Here is a 24,082-nt window from a genome sequence, read left to right as displayed (position 1 = left end):
TTTACAACCAGGTAAAAATATACAATAGGGTCAAAAAGTGTTAGACCGTTAGTTAAAGTACTTTAATACTATCTGTTTCAGTACAGATGATAATATAAGCTTATCGGTATGAGTGAAAAGTTGAAGCTTTTGAAAAGATTGGGGGCATAACAAATACTTAGACATTTTTTGTAATTACATGTCTGTCAGTTTGAAAGAAAAGATTAATCTTTGAGAAATGTTCATGTATTTCAAAATATGTTATATTTGCTATGTTCCCCTTTTGCTTTAAAGGAAGCTCAAGCTGGCATGGACTCCACAAGTCTGTGCAAAACATATGACTTAGGTTATCAAAGAGAAGATGTCAGAGATTTGACTTTCCACTGGCTGCATGCTAAACTCGAGCTGACATAGACTGCACAAGTTTTTGCAAAACCTGATGACTCATGTATTGCATTGCATCAGTGTTCAGACTTCTTGATCCTCCAGACTTGAACGATATCCATAACTTCCGTCTTATAAGACCACAAAATGACGGCTTGTTGGCCAGTATACGGTTGTTTTGTTCATTTGGTGGAGGTCTCACTGTGAACTCATGCTAAGCTGACAACATTTTATGTCTTCATTGCTTGTGTATCATTGCCTCAGGGTAGGACAAACGTGTCGAAAGTAAGTCAGATAGTTCATTGAGTGGCGCACAGAACAAGGGTCTAATTCCTGCAATGAGGATCTTTTTGATGGACAAGTGTACCCCCTGGACCGGATGCCTTACCACCAAGTTTCAAGGTTTTACTTTTCATGCTGATGAATTAGAATATTCTGCCCTAAAGTATTAGTTATTCACCCTTTCTCCTTGTCCCAGGCAAGTTTTCCTGACAATTCTCTATCACTTGAGATTCCATCGTGACACCTTTTTAAAACTTTTGGATTTAAAGGGACTAGTCCTTCAGGAGGCTCCATTTTCTAACTCCAGAAGAAGTGCTTCGTGGGCTGCCTATTTTGTACTCTCCCTGGCTGCTATATGAGGCTCTCTTTCCTGTTTATGTGCACAGCTCGTTCCTCCAGATGGTGAGTTGTATTGCTGTGAGTCAGTATATAAAGGCAGAAAGAGGTGTGATTTTACAGACTTTTAACATGATCCATGAGGCCAGACACACTGGTTTTAGCATCTTGAAGCATCTTAACGACCTCCAATTACATCCCAGCAGAATAATGCAGCAGTGTTTCAGCATCATATATTCTCTAACAGCCTTTACAGTCCATACATCTCAATTCAGTGTAGACCTTAATGGATTTATGGATAAGATTGATTCATCCAACCTTTAACAGATAAATAACTTGTTTTTGCTGCAAACATATTGTCAGAACAGGTGTCATTTTTCTTTGAACAAAACTCATCACAGTTTCCTGCCGATGGCTTCAAGAACAACAATTCAAGGCATCTATTGTTAGCTTCTCCTGTACATTTTATATCTGTGGTTGATATTCCTGAAGGCTGTAAACTCTTCTCTTGCTATTTCAGAGAATTCATTTACTCCCCAGGAGGAGGCTTCTCTTTATTTTCTCTGCAGAGACATTTGTAATGAACAATTTTATTTTTGACAGCTCGCTCACAGGGGGACCATTTTGTTTTGGGGAGAAAAGACAAACTCAAACTGTCGCGGTATTTACCTATACTTGAGTAATTTCTTTGTGGATTATAATTAATGAGCATGAAGAGGTTGCTGATATTTGCTGGTCAAACCGAAAATAACAAAGTTAATATTTCAAGGGACAAACCTCCCAAGCTTTCCATTACAGGATGTTCTCTTTCTTCCATTTGGCCGACCAAGGTTCCTGTGTGATTTTGGACATTTCACAGTGTGAGAGAAAAAACAGACCAAAAAAAAAAAAAAAAGAGTACGTACGTACGTACGTGCATTTCTTTTAAGAGAAGGGTGCCTTCTATCTTAACACGCACACACACACACACGCACACACACACATCGGCCCGCCTAGTGTATTTCCCTCCTGGCTTTCCAATTTAAATGCAAATGTTCCCAAATCGGACTCACAAAGACGCAGAGGCAAAATCATTTGACGCTGCGATGAATTATATATTTTAATTACGCAGCCAAAAGAATCACGCCTATTCAGCCCTTTCCCCTCCAATAAGAAATGAATAAATAAATATGGAAGAAGGGAAGAAGAAGAAGAAGAAGGGAATAAATGGGAGGGTCAGGGGAGGGATGGATGGATGGATAAAGGGAGAAGGGTTTGTATTGAGTTTGTGTGATTGCAGTGCTAACCGCCTGTGGGCTGTCATTATGTGAGCGATCTGAAGCTGTCAGATTTCAAAAATGTATTGTTTGCTGATAGACGGGCTAAATACCCCCACAGTTTCAAGCATGCACGCATATACACCAGAGCGTTTGAACTCAAAGAATCTGAAATGCATTCAAACACACACACACAGACACACACACACACCATTTTGATTTTGATGGGCAAACCAGCACTTGAAGAGCAGAGATGGGGATTGTGATGCTATGACAAGGGATGCAATTTTAATTTCACCCCCTGTCACTCTCCTCAATATCGGCTCAGATGAAATACATATGAGCTGCCAATCACTCACACGTACTAATAGACACACAGGCGCGCACACATAATCTATCTCTCAATCATATGCATGCACGCAAACTTTCAGTCGCTATTTCTTTCCTTTTGAAGTCACAGGTGCATGCACACAAAGCCTCATCTGAATGTATTTAAAACACAAATAAAAGCTCTCACTCTTTTTAAGGCAGCAGCTAGTCGTGCCAGGCATTGTCAATCCAAGTCATTTTACAGTATTCTGCATCTGCAAGAATTTGTTTGTTGTTTGTTGAACCTGAAGAACATGGTATGCGATGAAACTAAGAGGCTTCCTTCAGCTACAGTAGTACTACTTTGCAGCTAAATACTCAAGTCTTTGTAAAGTAAGCAAAGTAAGCTGTGAGATAAGATACATACAATAGATTAACTATTTTGAGTGGATTCAACAGGTGGAGCATGGAAGTGCTGATGTTTGCTCAAATATTACGGCACAAGATCCAGCAACAAAGCTCCCATGACTTGAAACAACTGTGGCAATGTTGTATGTATCGTCCCTGTTAAATAAACATTAAAATAAATGGGAATGGACGTGCTGTTGGGTTGGTTTTAGAGAGTATGAAATACAGGACATAACTGGAATTTAAGCCCGTGTTGCATTGAAAGATGTTTAACCATGTTGCCATAGTTTCCACCCTTACCTTAAATGATAATTTTACAATCATCGTAACTAACGCTTTTCCTCATGAAATGATCAGCTCGGTGGCATTAGATTCCAATGGATTGTACCATTAGCAACTGGTTGTCAAAGGTTCCGATTCTTAATGCACATCCCTATTAAAGGGATAGTTCGGGTTTTTTGAAGTGGGGTCATATAAAGTACATATCTATAGTCGATCTGTTCCCTACCGTAATCACCGATCAGCACAGCTTCGGTTTGGAGAAGTAGAGAGCCGCTCCAGCCCAGACGCTCAGCTTTGTACTGCAGTGAACGGGGTCCAGCAAAAAAGCGAAATTAACCACCTAAAACAAGGCTCACCTAAACGTTTTTACATCAGTTCAAGTGTACGTTATATAGGTAAAATTCACACCGCTTTACATCGCCATCAGACCGCACTTTCTTTTGGCACTACATTTTCTCAACCGCAGAACCCCTGTATCCCTACGCATGAGCGCTAATGCGGAGGATACAGAGAGTTAAGTTTAGTTTTTATCGAAAGTAAACCTGTTGTCCAGCAACTGGGCCTTGCGCTGTATTCCGCCGCTCGCAGATCAGCTGTTGCCCAGTTACGCTAGTGCGTAGGGATACGGAGGTTCTGTGGTTGAAAATGTAGTGCCAAAAGAAAGCGCGGTCTGTCGGCGACGTAAAGTGGTGAATTTTACCTATACAACGTACTTTTGAACTGATGTAAACATTTTTAGGTGAGTCTTGTTTTGGTGGTTAATTTTGCTTTTTTGCTGGACCCCGTTCACTGCAGTACAAAGCTGAGCGTCTGGGCTGGAGCGGCTCTCTACTTCTCCAAACTGAGGCTGCGCTGATCGGTGATTACGGTAGGAAACAGATCGACTATAGATATGTACTTTATATGACCCCACTTCAAAGAACCCAAACTATCCCTTTAAAGATGATCAGATGCTCCAAATATAAACAGTCAGACCCATTAAAACTGGGAGGAGGATGCTGATAAACAGAGAAAGACAGTTATTTCTTAAATCAAGATTTGGTTTAGGGATTTTGTGCACTTGCAGGGAAACCAAACATGCTGTAACATCACAGCTGGGTGAAGAAGCCACGGTGACGGGAGTTCATTTCCCAGTTTACCTGTTTATTTATACAATTTTTTTCATGAGCACTAACTTCGATAGCTTACTTTTCAAAGCTAGTTTTTTTTAATGATCTCTGATGAGGATAACCTTCCCCTCATTGTTTTGCTTTGACATACCAAAACAATTGACAATTTAAAACTTAACAATTTATGTTAAGTTGAAAACCCCAGATTCTTTATTAAATGAAGCTTATTTCTTTCTTTAAAACCCCAGTAGTTCGGTCGTTCGTGAAAACATGTCCGAGCAGTTTAATGTCTTTGACTGTTCCACTGCCTTTTGACATTTCAGATGGACTGTAAAAGCTTTTTCATGTTCCTGAACATTGCTCAGCATCCTTGTTTCTTTCCTCCTTAGATGCTTAAACATGTTGTAGTGGTGTTCATGGTCAATGTTAACAAAGAGAGACAGAAGGAGCGAGGGCTGTAACGGAAGGAATGAAAATAAAGGGATATGTACTGGCTGTATCAAAGAGAGTGAGTGCTGAAAGTAGTGGTGAAAGAAAAAGTTGAGAAGTGGAAGCGTGTGGAAGAAAGTAAGGGGGAAAAAAAACTAAACAAAGACCTTGGAGGTAATGGGAGATGACGGTGGTTTGTGACAGCTGGAGTCTTGTATCAAAAGAACAAGGAAATTCACTTCCCTTTCTTTGCCTCTATTTAGAGCGCTCACTCTGTTCTCTGCACGCAGACACGCGTGCACACGCACACACACACCTACCTTACTCACTGCCACTCTCAGCAGTGAGCAGACCCTTAGAAAACCTTCATCTGTAAGAGAACCTCTCCTCGCTGAGCAGAGTGGAAAAGACAGAGGAACAGCCCGGAGAGAGAAGAGAGAGGTCATCTTTTAATAGGAGGATCCGGGTTCAAGCCCCCTTCTTGGCAGGCGTCCGCTCTGCTTAAGTGTGCTTGAACACAACGGTAAACCCCTACCAGCTCCAGTGGTGTAGTCATGTCGGAGCTGACCTCGACTTGTGACCTTTCACCTCTCGGTGGAAGTAAGAAAGCAAAAAGGCAGTTTCTCAATAGGAAATGTGTGAAGTCTGACTAATTAACACATATCCTTTATGTTCGTACAAAAGCAGAAATGTAAAACTTTAGGTGGAGTTGAATGAGGGAAGTATTCCTTGGTGAACACCTGGGAGCCATGCCTGCTGTCACCGCTGTTCACTACGAAACTAAAATCTTTGCTTACCAACTGTGTCTGGCAACATGTGGCTACACAGATCAAACAATTCTGTAGCACACAACAGCTCCTAAAGCCTGTTTGTCTTTTTTTACGTTTCTGTTCATTTGCATTCCTTCTCCATCTTTTTCTCTTTTGTGCCTTAACTTTGATAATATCTAAAGTTTGAATTCTTAGTTCATGTTATTTTATCCTAAAACGGTGTCCCAGTCAGTAAAAGTAAACTGAAAGCTGTTCTTGAATAATTTGGTTCATCATGGTTTTTTTGGCTCTTTTGAAAGCTTACATTCTAGAGACTATTCCCCAGCAGTCAGATTAACTGTAAGTGTTAGTTATAGCTTATATAACTACATAGTTATAGAAGTTTTAACACACTTTCTTTTATTTTCTTGCCCCAAATTTCTATGCACAAATAAGCCTGCACATGATCAATGATTGGGCCTATTAGCTAAACTTTGTGCATATAAGATAGTTGAAAAATATCTTGGGTGGAAAAACAGCCTATACGACAAACAGCACACATAAGACTAGATAAACTTGCATAATTTTCAGGGCCGCTGTCAGATTGTTAAGAGGATATACACCAATAAGCGCAATAAACCAACAGAATGCCTGCGACATGCTGTTGTTTTACATGAAAACTGTGTTTGTTTATGGCGTACTATACCTTTAAGAGCTGCTGGCCATGGCCCATCCCAGAGAGGATGGACCCATTAGGCTGATGAACAGAAAGAAAAAGACAGGGGGAGAGGGATACACATAAAGAAAGCGAATGAGAGGTTGTACAGTCAAAAGGATAACAGCAGTGAGAGGAGTGAGGGTTGACATTTGAAAGATAGGAGTTTTAAGGAGTAGGAAGGAAAAAAGCAGGGGAGAGACAAAAGGCCACTCAAGGGACTATTATAGTGAGAGGAGACAGAGAGGAAGACAGGAAGCGGCTATCTCTCCATCTCTTCCATGGTGTTGTAGGCGTCTATGGGTCTGTCAGTCAATCAGGACGACAGGCGGACACGCACTCACTCGCCGGCTCTCCTGTCTCCAGCTCACGCTCACGCCGATGACTTTGCTGTGTGTGTGTCTACAGATGGCAAACCTTGTGACATCGTTGTGCTGTGTGGTTCTGGCCGCGGTGGTGGTAGCCTATGCTCAGAGACGCAGTCAGCTTGGTGAGTACGCATTTTACCTTCTACTTCTTCCTCTTCTTCTCCCCGGAACTGTACCTCTTATCCGCCGAGGCCTGCTCTTCTTCTCCCTGTGTTATCCTGTCTGGTCAAACCCGAGTGTTCTTTTCTGTCTTCTCAGGGAAGTTAATGCTCTTCTCTTCCTCTCAACTTTCCCATACTCCACTCTACTCTTTCTTTGCTCTTCTGTAATCTATCATTTCTGCCCTCTTGCATTCTCACTGAACTACATGTGGTGCTACTGATGCTCGACTACATTTCTCTCGACCTCTCTCAACTCTGCCCAGCTTAAATTGATTTCACCTCTTCTGTGATCAAGGGGTCTTCTTTTATAGTGATTTTACAAAATGCGGCTGTAAATCTGCAGTGGTAGTGGCATAAACTGTTTTTGTAAAATTGGTTTTGGTTGTTGTTATTTGTGAATAAGTTGACCCCTTGTGGACTTCAGTAAGATTCGCTGTGAGTTTCCAACACAGATGTTAGCCGTGTTTGCTCCGCTCCGTTTGGGCCAGAAGCCGATGCCTCGCTGTGAGGTCAAAGGTGCAGCAGGAAAATGGAAATGTACCTCTTCGAGAGCTTAGCTGGAATTCACTGTTCTGCACTTGCAAACAGAGAAACAATAGCTGACCAAATCAGCTTGTCATCCCTCGCTGCATGGTGCTAATATTTTGGCCACATTACCAAGGCTACCTCCATAACAAATCCGGGTTCAAACAAAGAGGCCACTCAGGTCCACTGGTGATCATGAGCATGTTTGAAATGATTTGTGTACGGAGGTTTCAAAAAGTAGAAGCTGAAAAGGGTTACTCAATGCTGTGACGGCTCATCTGAGGGTTTACACACGATGCATGACCATAAATTAGACCACGTGTTTGTAAGTGGTGTGTGTGTGTGTGTGTGTGTGTGTGTGTGTTGTACTGGGTCGTCAATTTGTCACTTGACTTCTAGTAAAGAGTGGCCTTGGCTTATTAGCCAATGTGGCCCGTCTGTTCGAGTCAGCTGACCCAAAGAAAGAGTCTAAGGAAGTCAATAAGTCCCCGGTGACGCACATCACTGTGTCACGAGGGTCAGATATACACACATAGAGAAATGTGCACACACACACACACACACACACAGACAGAAACAGAGCACATATGTCTTAGGAAATGGAAATGTTGTCTTTGGGGATTAGGGGAAAGCAGCACAGAAGGTAGGTGAAAGAGGGAAAAGGAAAAAAAAAAGAAGTGGATGAGGAATGGAAGGAATTGAGAAAATAGAGAAAGAATGGAAGGCAAACAGAAACAGACAGATTGTGAATGAAAGTCAGCAGGAATAACAATTGATGTTGGGTGGTTAAGTGTGCTTGAGAAAATGAACGCTGTGCACCAAACAATTTTGCAAAGAAAAAGTCAGGATTTCACCATTCAACACATAAAGTGTTCTATAATAATAAGTGTGACAGCTCTCTACATGGTTTCAGAAACACCAAGTTGCTATGATAGCATTTTATATTCTTTACTCAACCTTTTTCTTAAAGAAACAAATAACAGAACATCTTGCTCCAACAAACAAACTATATTTAACTATATTTTTAACTATATTTATTGTCAATATAAGGTAAAGCCATAGAGTGCTGATCGGTTCTTATCTATTTTTATTTTTCCGTAAAGAGCACAAAGAAAGTGTGGCAGAGAGAAGAAGCAAAGTAAAGAGAGAAAAAATGTGAAAGAGGAACACTTCAGGGAATAACAGATATGGATAGAGGGAGGAATGAATAGCATTAAGAGAAGAAAGAGAGCTGTCACTTCTGTCTTTGGGAGGAATTGTGTGCATCTGTGTGTGTGTGTGTGTGTGTGTGTGTGTGTGTGTGTGTGTGTGTGTGTGTGTGTGTGTGTGTGTGTGTGTGTGTGTGTGTGTGTGTGTGTGTGCGTGTTAACTCTGTAGTGTAGCTGTCACTGTCTATCACTTGCCTTTTGTTTCCCATGCTACATAGAATCAGCTGCTACATACACACCACACAAATGCACACACCTATGCACACTTAAAAATCCTGTAAGACACAAATATGTCTGTATGTGCCGAGACATCTTAAGGCAAATGTATAACCATATAACAGCAGCAGTATTATTGGTATGGACATTTGCAGACACACAGACTCATACACACATCCCTATACTCACACAGAGACACATATATGCATCTGCCTGTCTTGGAAAGAGCCTTGTTTCTCTGACAAATTGCCAGCCAGTTTGATTGACAGGATTCCCTGGGGTATGCCCTGCTTGGAAGAAAGTGTGTAACACCCCCCCCCCCCCACACACACACACACACACACACACAGTGCAATACATTCATGCACACACACACTCAGACCTAACAAGAGAGTTCATCTCCCTTCTGTTTCTCTGTACTGACTCAGTTTGTACAGACACACACACAGAAGAAGGCACACACTGCCTTTGTGTGTGCTCGGAGTGTATAGGAAATCCATTTGAGATTTCATAATTAATGACAGCAGTGTGTTGCTGAACAAAGACAATGAAAAACAATGATAGAAAACATCCGCAGACTGAGTCAAACAAATAGATACAAGCTCCACACACGCAGGACTCAATGTCTGGAAGGAGGAGGGATGGAAAGTGGAAGAGAGACGGAAAAGACAGAGGTTGAGACTGAGCGGAGCAAGATGAGATGGAGGAGCAGAAGCTCCTTCGAAAACAGAAACAGCATGAGATGGAACACTTTTTTGTGTTGATTAATATTAGGAAAGTTGTTGTTGTCACTTCATGTACAAACCAAACCATTTACTGTGAAATCAGCAATACTCTTTTTTTTTTTTTTTTTTTTTTTTTTTTTAATAGCTGTTTTTTTTGCAGCTGTTACTGTTTTTAAGAAAACAATATGCGAACATACGGTTCAGGAAAATAAAGATGTAAAACAGATAACTAAATCAACCAGATATTTATTTGACTAATTCTGGTATATGTGATTTAAAGTGTATATATACACCGGTGTTAGATCATGTCGTCAGCAACGAGAAAAATCTTTTTTGCTTTCTGAGGAAAGTTCTATCAATGTGCCATTTCCATTCAGCTTTGGTAATGTGAGTCATGTTGATTTAAATAAAGAAAAACTCTGAGATGGAAGCCGTTGCAGCAGAAATGACAGGCACCTAATGAAACATCCCTTGAAACAACAGAGAAAAAATGAAAATAATTGAAAGCTATAAACCAGCAGAGAGGAGACTCAGAGGTCATGCCAATTAAGTTTCCTTGAATGCGAATTTGATTTTTGATTGCCAGAAGAAATAGATGATGAGATGTTTAGAGGGGGACGGGGGGGAAATGGTGTAGGTGGAAAAGACACAAGACAGATATGGGGAAAGGCACAAGAGAATACACAACAGATGAGGAAACAAGAGTGTGTGAGTGTTGGAAACGTGGTGTCAGAGACGTGAATGTTGATAAGATGCAGTTATTTTATAGTATATTACTTAGGCACATATACACACATAATCCCTCATATCCATAGGAAACAGTAAAGAATTGCTTTAGTCTCAGGGAACAAATCAATGCTAACATCACCATCAGCACAAACCAATAGCAAAAGAAGGGCAACATGAATTTCCTGAATATTTGCAAAGTTTTAGCCTCTGTTTAGTATTTCCTTGCTGTCCTTCAGCAAGATGCTGAATGTAAACTAGTACCAGACATGTTGTGTTTCTCCGCTGACCCTGAACCTCCCTGTGGTCAAGGAGGAGAGAAAAACCCCTTCAAGGATCAATATGATATTTATGTATTAGTGTTGGATTGTAGAACAAAAGTTCATGGAAAATACAGCATGTTACAGCAGGACCATAGGCAATTTAGTCTCATTTTGGTAGCAACATCAGTGTTTGCTGATTGTCCGTCTTTGAGTAATCAGATCCCATTATTTGACACTGTATTGTCAAGAAGACCAGATCTACTATATAATATAAATGTAACATCTTGTTACCCCTGTTAGCAGTAATGTTCAGCCTTGCACTGGCTTCACAAAAAACATCTCTTTTACACAACATTGGTTTTATATCTCATTAAACTAATTAGACAATTGCAGTTTAAACAAGCTATCATTATTTAAAAGTGAAATGCAAAAATTAGTCTGTGCAATTACAGGGTTAGGGTATAATTACTTACAGCTGCCCTCAAAGCGATGACATAAAAGCACTGTTAAACTCCAGCAAATGGGTCAAGAGAGTGCCGAAATAGATCATACATGCCTAATTATTATGTTGTTTTAAAGTAGACCATCCACACATCTATCAATTTTACTATCCCAGCATGCATTAGGCAGACACATAAGGGGCCCACCTGGATCCTAGAATCCTAGACCCAACATAAATTCACTATAGTTCGGCCTTCTACTTTTCACAGCAGAAATTTTGACAAAGCAGGAAAAGCACAAGTGTGACCAATAAACGTTAACGATGGCTCCATTTCATTAAGTGTCCCTGTAAACCGTGTCAGTGAGCCAGCAGAGATAACAGAGATATTTGAACCCTAATCATGATGATTTCCTAAACCTAACCATTTGCTCCAAAAGAATCCCGGCTCATTGTATATACATGGACACAAAAACTGGATTTCAAGCAAAACGCATTACTCATGGCTGCTCTGCATGTCTCTGTTCATTCGTGATTATTGTATTCCTGTGGAGATACAATCACTCACAGTACATACAAAGTGAAACCTCTCATGCAGTGATAACCTGAAGATTGATCACATTCATGTTCCAAATGAGACTTATTTTCTTTTTCTTTTTATTCTTTTTTTTTCTTTTTATTTGTCTTAACGTCTTTTCGTCTCTGCCTGTATCTTGAATAGTCTCTCTCTGTTTTCCCTGATTCATTCTTCATCCTTCTGTCAGTGTGCTTTTTTCGGTCTCATTTTAATCCTAAAGTATAGCTGAGTCCCCACCAAAGCAATACGATGTCATTAAAAAGCTGCCTTACACAGTAAATACCAAGAGCACGCACAACAAGAATACCAATGAGCAACGTACATGAACCTCTGGTAGTGTAGGATGAGACCGCAAGAAATAAAACACAGAATTGGGAAAATATGGTGCAACTGAGTTTATTTACTTTGAGTTTGAGAACATTTCTGATTGTGTTTTTCTATGATAGCAACAGTGCTGCTGCATCTGCTCCTCCCACCGCCATTTCCGCATTGTAATACATATGTGTTTGTGTTTGTATGTGTGTGTGTGTGAGAGTGAGAGAGAGAGAGACAGAAAGGGAGAGAGAAGAGTGTGTGAATATGGTGACATCATGCTGCTGACTGAGAGAGCATGTTATTTATGGGAGTCCATATCCTGATTGAGAGACAAACGTTTCCACTCATAATCATTCGCTCCATCTCTCTCTCCCCGTCCATGTCCTCGAGCCTTGCTATTTCCACTCCCTCCTCCATCTCACTCACTCTCTACTTGGTCCTCTTCCTCCACTTCTTTACCGTCCACACCATCCCACCCCCCCACTTCTTATCATATCTATCTTCTTTCCTTTTCCCTTTAATTTTGTGATTTGTTAATAACTTCCTCCCACTGTATCATTTCCCCCCTTCAATCCATTCCTGCCTCCCTCTCCCCCCCTCCCACCTCTCAATCCATCACCCAAGTGGTCAACGGCAGATTTATCGCCCATGACATCATGTCCCAGCTGACGCTACACCACCATCACTAAACGTTTTTGTGTGTTTTCATCCCTGCCCTTTGCTGGGTTTCTCTGCCTCACAACGACTCCATCTAATTACTCTGAACATGAAGAGCATGAGGGGGAAGAGCGAAAAGGATTCGGGAAACGGAGAGGGAGCGGGAGCGAATGAGAGACAGCAAGAGAGTAGGAGGTTAACTCTCACACTAATTCCATGGTATTACAGCTGTCAAAGCTGTATTTATTTCTTGAGCATTCGACACGTGCTGCTACGACTCTCCAACATGCTGGGGTGTACGCTTTGCTACACTGCAGCTTTATTTATCCCCATCCTCATTAATGGATCATGTTAAATGTTGAAATTAAATTAATACGTTCTTAGCCCGTCCCCAAAATCATGCATGACAGTGAAGTCTAACCTATTCATATGAATGTGTAGATACTCAAACACTCCAAAACTTAGTCTATCTATCTATCTATCTATCTATCTATCTATCTATCTATCTATCTATCTATCTATCTATCTATCTATCTATCTATCTATCTATCTATCTATCTATCTATCTATCTATCTATCTATGCAAATATTAAAATATTAGGGCGCTGTGATATGATTCATAAACCATTAATACCAAGAAAAACAATTTCAGCCCAGTAGTATAAAGAGAGAGAACATTTCAAGCTAGGCAGTGGCTGGAAAGGTCATTCACAAAACTTTCCTTCTAGAGACTGGAGTTCATATCCCCTATGTGACCAAGAATCAAGGTTGACGTTTTTTTAAATCACATTTATGGAACAAAAGTAAGTTATCATATGTAATTAACGTGAGTGATAACTAGTACGTTAACCCAAAGTATGATCTCTTCCTAACTCTAACCAAGAACTTTTGTTAACTGACTTTGTTGGATTTCCAGAAAATGTGTTAAATCGTTATATGGACATGAGAAGACGTATATTGGTGTATACAATTTAGATCACATCTCACAGCCCTGTAGGATGTCATGTGGGGATGACAATGCTCCCTTGATGTAAGAATGGAACTTTTTCACCTAATGACTATTTCTAAGCATTGCAATTGCAAATGCAACAGTTGAAACATGGCCCACCAATCTGCTTAGTCAAGAGTATTTCTCATTTAGGTTTGATGTTCCAGTGATTTTCATAACTACACAGAAGGAGTGGAACAAAAGTGATGCTAAAACCCATTACAAGACCATCTATGCTCAAGAGGCCTAACCATTCATGATTATGAAATAGAAACGGTAAATGCAAAAAAGACAAAAAGTCATTCGGTTTTATTTACAGCACAATAAGAGATTTTGGATCACCAAGTTTCCCCTGACAGAATTCACAATATGCTGGCCAAACTACAAGTTCTTCTGATGAAAGCACATGAAATATCTGCTGTTTGTGATTTGTGCTCGTTTGCACTTTTAGCAGTACAAAAGAAAAATCTAGACAACTAGATGTGATCAATTATTCATGCGATTTAACAGCCCTCTGATGTGTCATCAGAGGAAACACACAGCTGCTGTAAATAAGTAAATGAGCACCAAGATTGACGTCTTTGTGAAGGGTGTCAGTTTGTATGTCTCGTATGTGTAAGCCATGTTTGTGCCGACAGGGAACCTTGGTCGCACTCATTATCCTGAGTAGCACTCGGTGTAATCAGTGCTCCCTGTTTGGCTTGCTGTTTTGTATTAAATTCAAGGTGGAGCTCAACCCATTGATTGACTGACTGGATTGGCAGATGGATTACAGACAGCCTGACTGGATGACTGGCAGGGAGGTGAAGTAATGCTAATCCCATTCAGTCATCAGGGAAAAAAAGGGAAGCATGTCTTTTTGCCAAAAAGAAGACTCAAAAGCAAAAAGGAAGCACTATCATGCCAAAACAAGGGAAAGCATTAAATCCCATTTATAAAACATCATATCCAAGCATGACATATGTATGTATGTATGTATGTATGTGTGTGTGTGTGTGTGTTTATATATATTTATATTTATAAGAATGTGTGTATATATATATATATATATATATATTATATATATATATATATATATATATATATATATATATATATATATATATATATATATATATATATATATATATATATATATATATATATATATATATATATATATATATATATATATATATATATATACACACACACACACACACACACACACACATCAGTTGACTAAACAGTTACTCATTTACTATGACATCCAAATGTCTAATCAGCCATACAAATTCTTGTTGGTCTGCGCCATGTAACAGCATTGCTTTTCCTCTGGAGGACCGGCAGGTGGGCAGATTGAAGATTTAGTGACCACTTGGCCGACTGAGTGCCCGTCTGATTGCAGAGACACTGAGAAGATACAGCAGCTAATAGAGTAACTGACTGACACAGATTTAGAGGTTATGTTGTTGCCTTCTGATTGGGCGCCTTGATTACGGTGCTGGATGTTTAACTGAAGAGGGGTTGGACTTGGCCATGTGAAAGAGGTATTTTGTAGAGGGAAAACAGGATGATAATTTAGATCTGAGTGCTAATACAATACACTGTAAGTGGCAAGCGGAGAGGGAGGGGAGGGAGAGGAGGGAGAGGGTGATGTTGTAATACACAATACAGACAAAGAGAGGTGGAGAGAGGCTGTCTCTTTCATTATAGTTTGCAAGATTTTGTGCACACGGATTTACAAGTACTTGGGCACTAGGGTCTCCGGTAGGTCATGACAAGCAAGTTCTTACCTCTTGGCAGAGGTATTGTTGTCATCTGTGTCAATTTGTTTGTCGGTTGGTTTGTCAGCAGGACTACACAAAAACTACTGAACTTACAAAACAACAAAATTTAGACAGTTCTTGGCCCAAAATAATCCCAATAACTTTTGGAGTTGATCCAGATAAAGGGGCTTGTCCATGATTTTTTTTTGCTTTATTTTAAATTGTGAGAAAGACATTTTGTAAATATAAAAGGGTACCACTGGGTATGCTCTCTACTGAGAGCCATTCTATTTTCAAATGTTTGCTTTTCATCACACATATCCACGCCTTTTGAGACCAATGTCATTGCTGTGCTTCAGTTGACCTGTGCACACAGAAGGGATGAGGTTGGGTTTTAATTGAATTATTATAAACTTAGTCTCACTCATCAGTGATACAAGGTATGGGCTGTTGGTGCAAGCCTGCCATTAGCCACCTTTCTGTTCTCTGTCTGCCTGTTCTCAGAGAATCACCGTCTCTTTGGGAAAATCCACCTTCAATCTAGCAGCCTACATGATGGAAATAGCAAGTTACCCTAACCCGAATCTGGGTGCTAGTGATACAAATGTACATAAGCTAGCAGCTGTTTGATTTGACCATTTTAACACCAGGGCTCACCTCCTCAAGTGCAAAACAAGTTCCTCTTGAAATGATTGTCAGGTACACTGCCAGCGTCACTTCACCCGAGGCTTTGCTCAAGATGACTGTGATTGGTTTAAAGAAATATAAATAAGGCCAAAGAGTTTTTTTCCCCCTTTAACAGAAAGGTCGGGCTGCACCCACCATCATTCCTCAGCACTGCAAACGATATAAAGCAAAAGAAAAACGTGGAATAGAGCTATAGTAAGCAAATACGGATATCGCATCAACCGTAGGCTGGATCCAAACTGGCACAGGCTATCATAAGGATGCCCATACTACACACACTGAAACAGCAAACAGCCTGTATTTCCACTGCCTCAACACGAATCATACTTCATGAATTTGAGTGAGGGACAAAACGTAAGATATGAGAAAATAAACAGCCATGGAATCCATTATTGTTTAATAGTGAATGGTCTGTAATTGATCCAGTAGAGACGCAGGGTTCCCGACTGTCTGATAACATCTGTCTGGTAATGTACCATTTCCAACCAATCACAGTCCTTTATGCTAAGATACAGAATCTTAGAATCTCACTGTCTGAGCATGTGTTTGTGTGTGTGTGTGTGTCCTGTCCAGCTCCAACTCATTAATTTTTAAAAGGGATTCCCAGTAAAGCTTTGATCAAGGTTCTTTCTCTCTCTCTCTCTCTCTCTCTCTGCCTCTCTGTCTCTTGCTCTTGCTCTCGCTCTCGCTCTTGGACGGCTCCTTCCCAAAAGTCTGAAGCAATTAAACACTGTACATACATATTGATATATAACAGAAGTACACATTTTTTCTGCCTTACAGAAGCACAGATGAATGGCCCAATAGCCTTCCTCAACTACAGAGATATTTTATTGAGCACTGTATTGTATTTAAATGATCCTCAATGAAGGAGTGTAGATCATCCTCGAGTGAGCACATACATTGTCTGAGTCACAGAATGTTTTTTTAAAAAGGCCGCACCTCTATTGACGCATATTGTTTTAATATATTGGCAAGTAATTATTTAACTAATTGTTTCAGCTTCAAAGCTTAGTTTACTTTTAAGAATGAACTCTGACTAAGAGTTGAAAAAAGTATTGCTCGTCCTTGGACTATAAGACAATAGCAACAGTTGTGTAAGACCATCCCAGACCTCTGACATCCCTATGCTGCCGTGAGCAAAACCAAACTAACACCGTTACATTACTCACTGATCCCACACAGATCCCCCTCAACTCTAATTTTAGAGTCCTTCTAATACGGCCCTATTAAAGCAAGAAGGAGCATGATGAGTTTTCCCTGCTTCCTACTGCCTTTGCATTAGTTTTCCACACTATTCTCCTCGTCAAATCTCTGTCCCACCTCTCATGGAATCATTTACCCTGACAAAATTTACTACACAAAACATCTCTGTATATTTTTGACATTACACACACACACACACGCACACACACACACACACACACAGGATATGAACCTGGTCTCATGTGTGAAGGTAGTGTGTCTGAGCCAACAATCAATCTTGATTTCCACCCTGTATACTACTGTACATTATGTGGAGCAGTTTTTATTGTCTCATAGCTCGGCAGATGGCTTAGTGATAATCACCAGATGTATAGGTAATTGAACTGAAGTGTTTGACTTAGTCTTTAATTAACCATTTATTAAAGATTTATTCTAGGTTATCAAACTACAATTATCAACAGAATGTAAAGAAATAACAGTTTCCACGTTATGATATCCATGTATTGTTTTACAGAGATACCTAAGTTGGCATGCTAACCAGATAGCCCCACTCCATCCTGGTAAAAGGTCCTGTGCCAGCAGTGGCCGGAGCTCCCGCTCCTACTTGCTAGCTGCACAGTAAATTAACTAACAAGCGGATGGCAGCTACAAATAGCAGGAGTTATTTGTTACCCTGGTGGTATGCTATGTGTTTATTTTAAGCCTGAATCAACAGATGGCCAATTCTTACATACTGCACCTTTTTGAGCAACTGTTTATTTGAAGTTACAACTGATGTTTACTCCGGTATATGATGCCCTTGGAACGAGAGCGGGCAGAGATGAATGTGTAGGCAGACTGAAGAGGACGCGTGGATGAAGCGGTTCTTGAGCAGCACTTTCCTGCATCAGCCGGGGCATACACTCATGCCCTGGCTCATAGAATTCATTAAAAGAACCAAATCATTGTGCTGATGCGTGTGTGTTGCCTAATGTGAGTCATTAATGGAAGTGTATTCTAATGAGGCCTACAGCAGGTCACAGGCAGCCAGTGTTTAATGACAAATAAATAGTGAACAGAGTGCTGCGACGGCTTCAGGGTCAGACAGCATTTAGCATTTTGGAGATGGAACAATAAATTTTGATACTGAGCGTTATATTCCGAGTCATAAACTTGCATGCGCACATTCACACACACACGTACTCAAACATACATGCAACACCTTAAACAAATAGCAGTGTTTCCGTCACATACTAATTGTGTCAAATCTTCCTTAAAATGTATAATTCCCTTGGCATGTTTGCACACACACACTAGTCTGTTTCTCTTCCTTTTAAGTGGCTCTTAAGACTCACTCCGATCAGGAATTTCTCAACCCCCCCTTTACTGCCCTAACTCCATATTGCATATGCAAGTATGTGGGTTTGTGGGTTAAGGTACGGGACTCCAGACATACAGGTGTTTCTATGTCTTCTGCATCTTCTGTAAAAGCCGCCGTGTTAACGCGTGGGAGAGATCCGGCAGAGGGTTGTCTGTGTAAGCGCGCGCTTCAGTGACCTTTTCCATGTGGCTCTCGTAATGCCCTGATTAACTTTCCACTACCCCCGTTGTGCAGCTAATGAGTGAGTGTGTGTGTGTATGTCTGTCTGCATGTTTGCATTGACGTGTGAGCGTAACGGTAGCGCAGGGAAATAAAAGTAGAAGTAAAGTAGAGGTAAATATTTGGGGAGATTAGGAGTTTTAAGCTTCCAGTTATTAACCTGACGTTTGAGGAGGCAGTAGTTCCAACACACTGTGTTTGGCTCCAAAGGATTTCAATGTATTTCCAATTACTCCATAATACAAAAAGAAAGCACAGCACATTTTCTTCCCATCCTGTATATCACGCTGTGTGAAAGGCCTCCTGAATATACATTTTTTTGGATTGATTTGTTTATCCTTAATTGATTGTTCTGCTCTTTCGCTTCCACAACACAGTAATTCAAATATAATGCAATAGTTCAATTTCTTTAATGTAACACTGCTTATGAGAGGAAGTCTTTATTTGTGAAAGAACCTAAAATAAATATTGCTTTCTTCTTTCTGCCCCTGCATATAAAAGTAGTGTTGATGTAATGTTGATGTTCTTCACGCATCCTTTAGTATGACTACTGTCCATTGTGTGACATTTCTCATTTAAATGTAATAAGGAAACCTGATCATCCACTCATGGTATTTAAGAGAGGGCACTAAGGCAGAGTCGATATTGAAAACAAAAGTGCCGCCTGCACTTTCAATGAAATCAACTTAAGAAATCAATTTATTTTAGTCATTAAAAATGGCATTTCACTTGTAGATGAACAGAGTGTCCCCTCGACTGAATTGAGTGACCATTTGCAAGATAGATTTTCTGTTTCCAGAGCCATTTTGTTGATTCCAGCCCATTAAATCTCAAGTTGTGTTTTCTCATGCCATTAAAATCACTGAGCTCCTGCTAGTTCCCCCAGTTCCTCCTGATAGACTCTTCAATAAGTTAATGTTGCCAGGAAACTAATGTAATTCAAGCCAGTATGAGCAGAGTTTTTGGCTAATGCTGACTCACAATAAAACTTTGCTCCAAGACATTGGAACTGAATCACTAGAGACTTAAAAGGGATCTCGGAACCCTAAATGGTGCAACACTTCTAAATATACACATTTAACTTGATCTATTGTGAACTGAGAGGCTCCACTATGATGTATTGTGGGGAGAAAGTAGAAGAGTGGCAGGAGAAAAGATTGCCATTTATCACATTGAACTTTGGTTTAATTCAATTCAGCTCAACTTTATTGTCATTCCTCTCAACTGCAGTCACTCTGCTTGACTGAAGTGCAGAGAGAAGCCAAAAAAGGGCAACAAGTAAGAGTGGAATGAGAATTGAACAATAAACACCAGGAAAAACCTAAAAGAAACGAGAAGATAAAACAATGAAACCTAATGTAGAGTGTAGTGTGAAAGTAAGGGGTGCATAAGATTTAATAAGAGCAGCAAAATGTACATCCATGTTTAAATATTTTGTCATGTAAATGAGTGATGGGTACAAACAGTTTTGGAATTGGTCCTGTAAATCAGCTCAGTAAGCAGCTGCAGTACTGACTGCAACGTAATCCTTTAGGACAACTTCACCCGTCATGCCTTTGCAAACCAACTTCTCTTTATATCGCCTGAAATTCTTGCATGTTTAAAAATAAATACGTCACGTCAATCATGTTTACTCTCTGACTCCAAAACCATTGTCTGTCATACATTTTTTCCTTGTTTTTTGTCTTTTGCATATTTTCTTTTCTTTGACTTTGGCGTACGCTTTAGACATACCGCTAGCCACTGTTGATGTTCAGCTGGATAGCAGAAATCTTTAGCTAAATTAATGTTTGCTTCCAGTATAGTGAGCACTGTTTCACTGTGTTGTGCAAGTTGGTATGCAAAGGCCTTAAGTAGACTTCAAGTGTTTTGTTTTGCCTCTGACAGGCTTGGATTGTCATTCAGAGTGTCATCATGGAACAGCCACTGTGTTGCTCTTGCCAAATCCACCAGACTTGAACAGTTTTTTTTATTATCATTGGAAAAACACACTTCAATCAAACTTCACAGAATCAGAATAAAAACCCACCAAAACCGTCTTAGTTAACTTTCCACTGTTCCAACAATCACAACTTTGGTTTGGCCAAAATAAAACTTTCAATTCATAGATGTAAAAATATGAGCCAGAGGGTAGCGAGAGGGAGGTCAGATCAGAAAAAGCAGCGAGGGAAAAAGGTGTCTACAGCCAGAATATGAATATACGTCATTCAAAATTAAATTGGTGTGCTGCATTATATTCTGGACAGAACAGATAACTGTGTGCATGAGAGATGAAAGCCTGAGGAAATTCATTTGACATATTGACAAAAGTAATATTAAGGAGAAGGACATTGCCCTAAACTAATTTAGTCTGGTGCTCTTACACAGTTTAATATCCTTAAATTTTTGCTTTTCATTTTCCCACGCAGGATGGAGCGTGGATAGGATCATTCAATTAATAATATAAATGAAAATGTCTTTGAAATAGGAGTGGATTTTATTTTTGATTGCTTGTTTTCAGTCTGGAGGATTTGTGTGTATAATATACATACATACATACATACATACATATATATATGTGTATATATGTGTATATATATATATATATATATATATATATATATATATATATATATATATATATATATATATATATATATATATATATATATATATATATATATAAATAAATAAATATGGAGTATTTTTGTGCAGTCTGAAGTAACAAAGGTTTGACTAGTGCTGTCACTTTGTGCTTGCGTCTTTGTCACTTTACAGTTCTTTAGAAAACTTTTGAAAAGAGGATTTATATGTATATAGCAGCGCTGTCAGCCAATACCTGTATAGCAAAGAAAGAAAGCCACAAAAAAAAAAAAAAAAACGAGGGGCGTTGTGGGACAACAACACTTCTGAAAGAGCTGTGTGTCCTTGTAGAGGAGAGACAACAATAGAGAGCAAAGCAGAAGAAAAGTGCGCATACTTGTATGTCCGTCCATTAAAGCCCATGTTTGTTTATTGCCTATGACATTGTGCAAGGACAGAGTCCTATCTCTCCGTGCTGAAGTGTGATTTCCTGTGTAGGAACGGATACACGCGGAAAACCATTAGCTCCCCAAACCTTCATACTGCATTGTCAGGGGACAATAGCCTCCCTGCACTCCTTTCAAATTCAAATTCCCAAAGCTTTCTTGTCCATCATGCTGACAAAACATAAACCACAGCTAAGAGATATTGAAAGTCTGCAGAGGCTTAAAGAATCATAACAGTGACAAGAAAATCTTTGCAAGGGAGAAAATATGCAAGTACATAAAGCGTCATCAACTTATACACATGCATGCTAATGTTGTTTTCGAGAATTAATTACAATATGAGCTCCTGCATTGGCTTGAGTCCATTTGGGAGACTTTTGAGTTGCTGGATGCGGAGTTATGTAATGTGGAGCAACTTTCTTGATGCATCACATTGTGTAAGCTTGTTGTTGTGAATTTCTAGCATTCGGAGGTCAGTCCAGCATTACAGCAGAAGCATTTTTTTCAGTTATTGTCCTTTAGTGCAAAGACTCAAGAAGCTTTTTTTTTTAGAGTGCTGACAGCTTTGCGAATGCTTTATATGTTGTCTTTTCATGATAAAAAGAAAATGTCCAAAAAAAGCACATACGAAAAAAAAGATACAAGCTCATTCGGGAGAAGTAATTTCCTACTTCAAACATATAATGAGATTTTGAAAATGAAAGTGGCTGCCGAGTTTTCACTGAGTGTTTTTGCCTCAAGTTTTAGCCTAATGGTTTGGGATATTGTTCCATTATTAATAGATAACAGGCTTGCGATGTACAATAACCACGTGCCCTTAAGCGACACACAGAAGCACAGCCTGTTCTGTCATTGTCAGACATGCAGCTGAGGCGCTGCCTTGGGACACTGCATGGTATAATCCACTAGGACTAACAGGCCATTATGCAGTGTAATGTCCTGTCATAGTCATAAGTGACCGGTCATGGGATTACGATGAGGTATGTCATTTAGGGAGAGCAATGGGGTGATATCATCTCTGGATAAAGTGCCAAGGATTTCTCTCCAAACAGCAGTGTCAGGGCAGAGAGCACCTGCAGACTATTGATTGGTGAGCTGTTACTGCAATACTGAACAGACAGAAATCCTGATGATGAGTTGAAACAAGAAGTCAAAAACAAAAACGTTTTTTTTATTTTTTTTTTCTACCAATTTTACTGCCTTTGATTTGTTCAAAGCTTTTGTTTCAGTCTAACATTGCGAGACTTATCATGAACGGTCTGGCTACCCATTTTCATTGAGGTATATAGGGTGAATTAAACACTCTCCGTTATTTGAATTGCATTCATCCAGTAATAATCATTTTGGGCAGAACTAAACTCAAATTAGAATGGATATATTGCCTAAGAAAAATTGAGAGCTGCTAGCTTGTTTAGGCTCATATTATTAGCGACCGTTGCTCTCCCTAATTGCCATTTTAAGCACGTCAGTTGCTACCTCTGAGGTTGTTGTTCTTGTTTGGAGAGTGGAAGGGAGGGGAATGCTGAATTGATAGTTGGCCGATTGCCCCTGAGTATATTTAAGACAACATTTTACATTTGTGAAGTTTCAGTGTCAGTTACATTTTAAGATAAAAAAGGGGTGGCAGAAGAAAAATAAAATCTGTGTTTGGGGAGTGAAAGTGTAGATCAACTCTAGATACTGCGAGGCTGTATGTGGCTATTAAAATTAAGCAAAACATATAATAAACACCAAAGGTCATATCAAAATCACATTAAGGTTTAAAAAATAACAAACACACAAAGAAGAAAATCCAAGCAAGAATATTGTAACATATTGATGCAACATCAAATTTCAAACTGAGCCTTCTCACTCTCAACCTTGCCTGTACAGTGAGTGTGTGTCTGGCATATTTCTTTCGTGGGATAACATAAGGTTTGATCTGTCAAATCGATAACACACCATATTTATCACAGCAGCTTACACACATGCACACACAGTTCAGGTAATCTAGTAGAGGTAGCATTAACCTTCTGGCTGAAGTTATCCGTACCGCTTTCCTGCACACACAGGCACAAACCAGGAAAGCCTATATGTCAAGACACGCGGTATATGCACGGTGATGAATTGAGGCAGGGCTGTTCCATCCCTCACACACACTGCGAAGGTGGTTTTTTAATCTTGCAGGAGTGTGTGTTTGTGTCTGCGTATAAGGGCCACGGGAACGACACAGTTTTACGCCACATATCTCAGTCCCTGTTATTGTTTTGCTCCCGTTTCTCATGCTGCTCAGCACTCCTTTGGAAAGGTTAACTATAATCCTAAACTAATAACAAGACAAACTCAAATCATTTGCTTTTGTAGTCAAACATGATGCCTGTATTAAGATACTGTGTTGGTTCTTGGTTTAGCAAAGCCAAAATTATATTTTATGGCCGGAATAAAAAAAAAAAGAAAAAAGAAATGTCC

The 24,082-nt window shown here is 39.7% G+C and overlaps 1 protein-coding gene across 4 annotated transcripts in view; it reads left to right on the top strand.

Annotated features, from left to right (window-relative positions):
- Positions 1–24,082, top strand: part of cntfr (ciliary neurotrophic factor receptor) — a 288,526-nt gene that overhangs the window by 140,357 nt on the left and 124,087 nt on the right. For 3 of the 4 annotated variants that reach the window (XM_030436151.1, XM_030436149.1, XM_030436152.1), the window contains exon 3: positions 6,647–6,728. In XM_030436151.1, the coding sequence (XP_030292011.1) occupies positions 6,647–6,728 (82 nt within the window). Of the gene's footprint in view, positions 1–6,309; positions 6,729–24,082 lie in introns of those variants that run through there. The other variant, XM_030436148.1, reaches the window with a different exon arrangement.

This window comes from Sparus aurata, chromosome 12 (assembly GCF_900880675.1).
Source record: "Sparus aurata chromosome 12, fSpaAur1.1, whole genome shotgun sequence".
NCBI lineage: Eukaryota > Metazoa > Chordata > Actinopteri > Spariformes > Sparidae > Sparus > Sparus aurata.
This window is presented reverse-complemented; position numbering and strand designations above follow the sequence as displayed.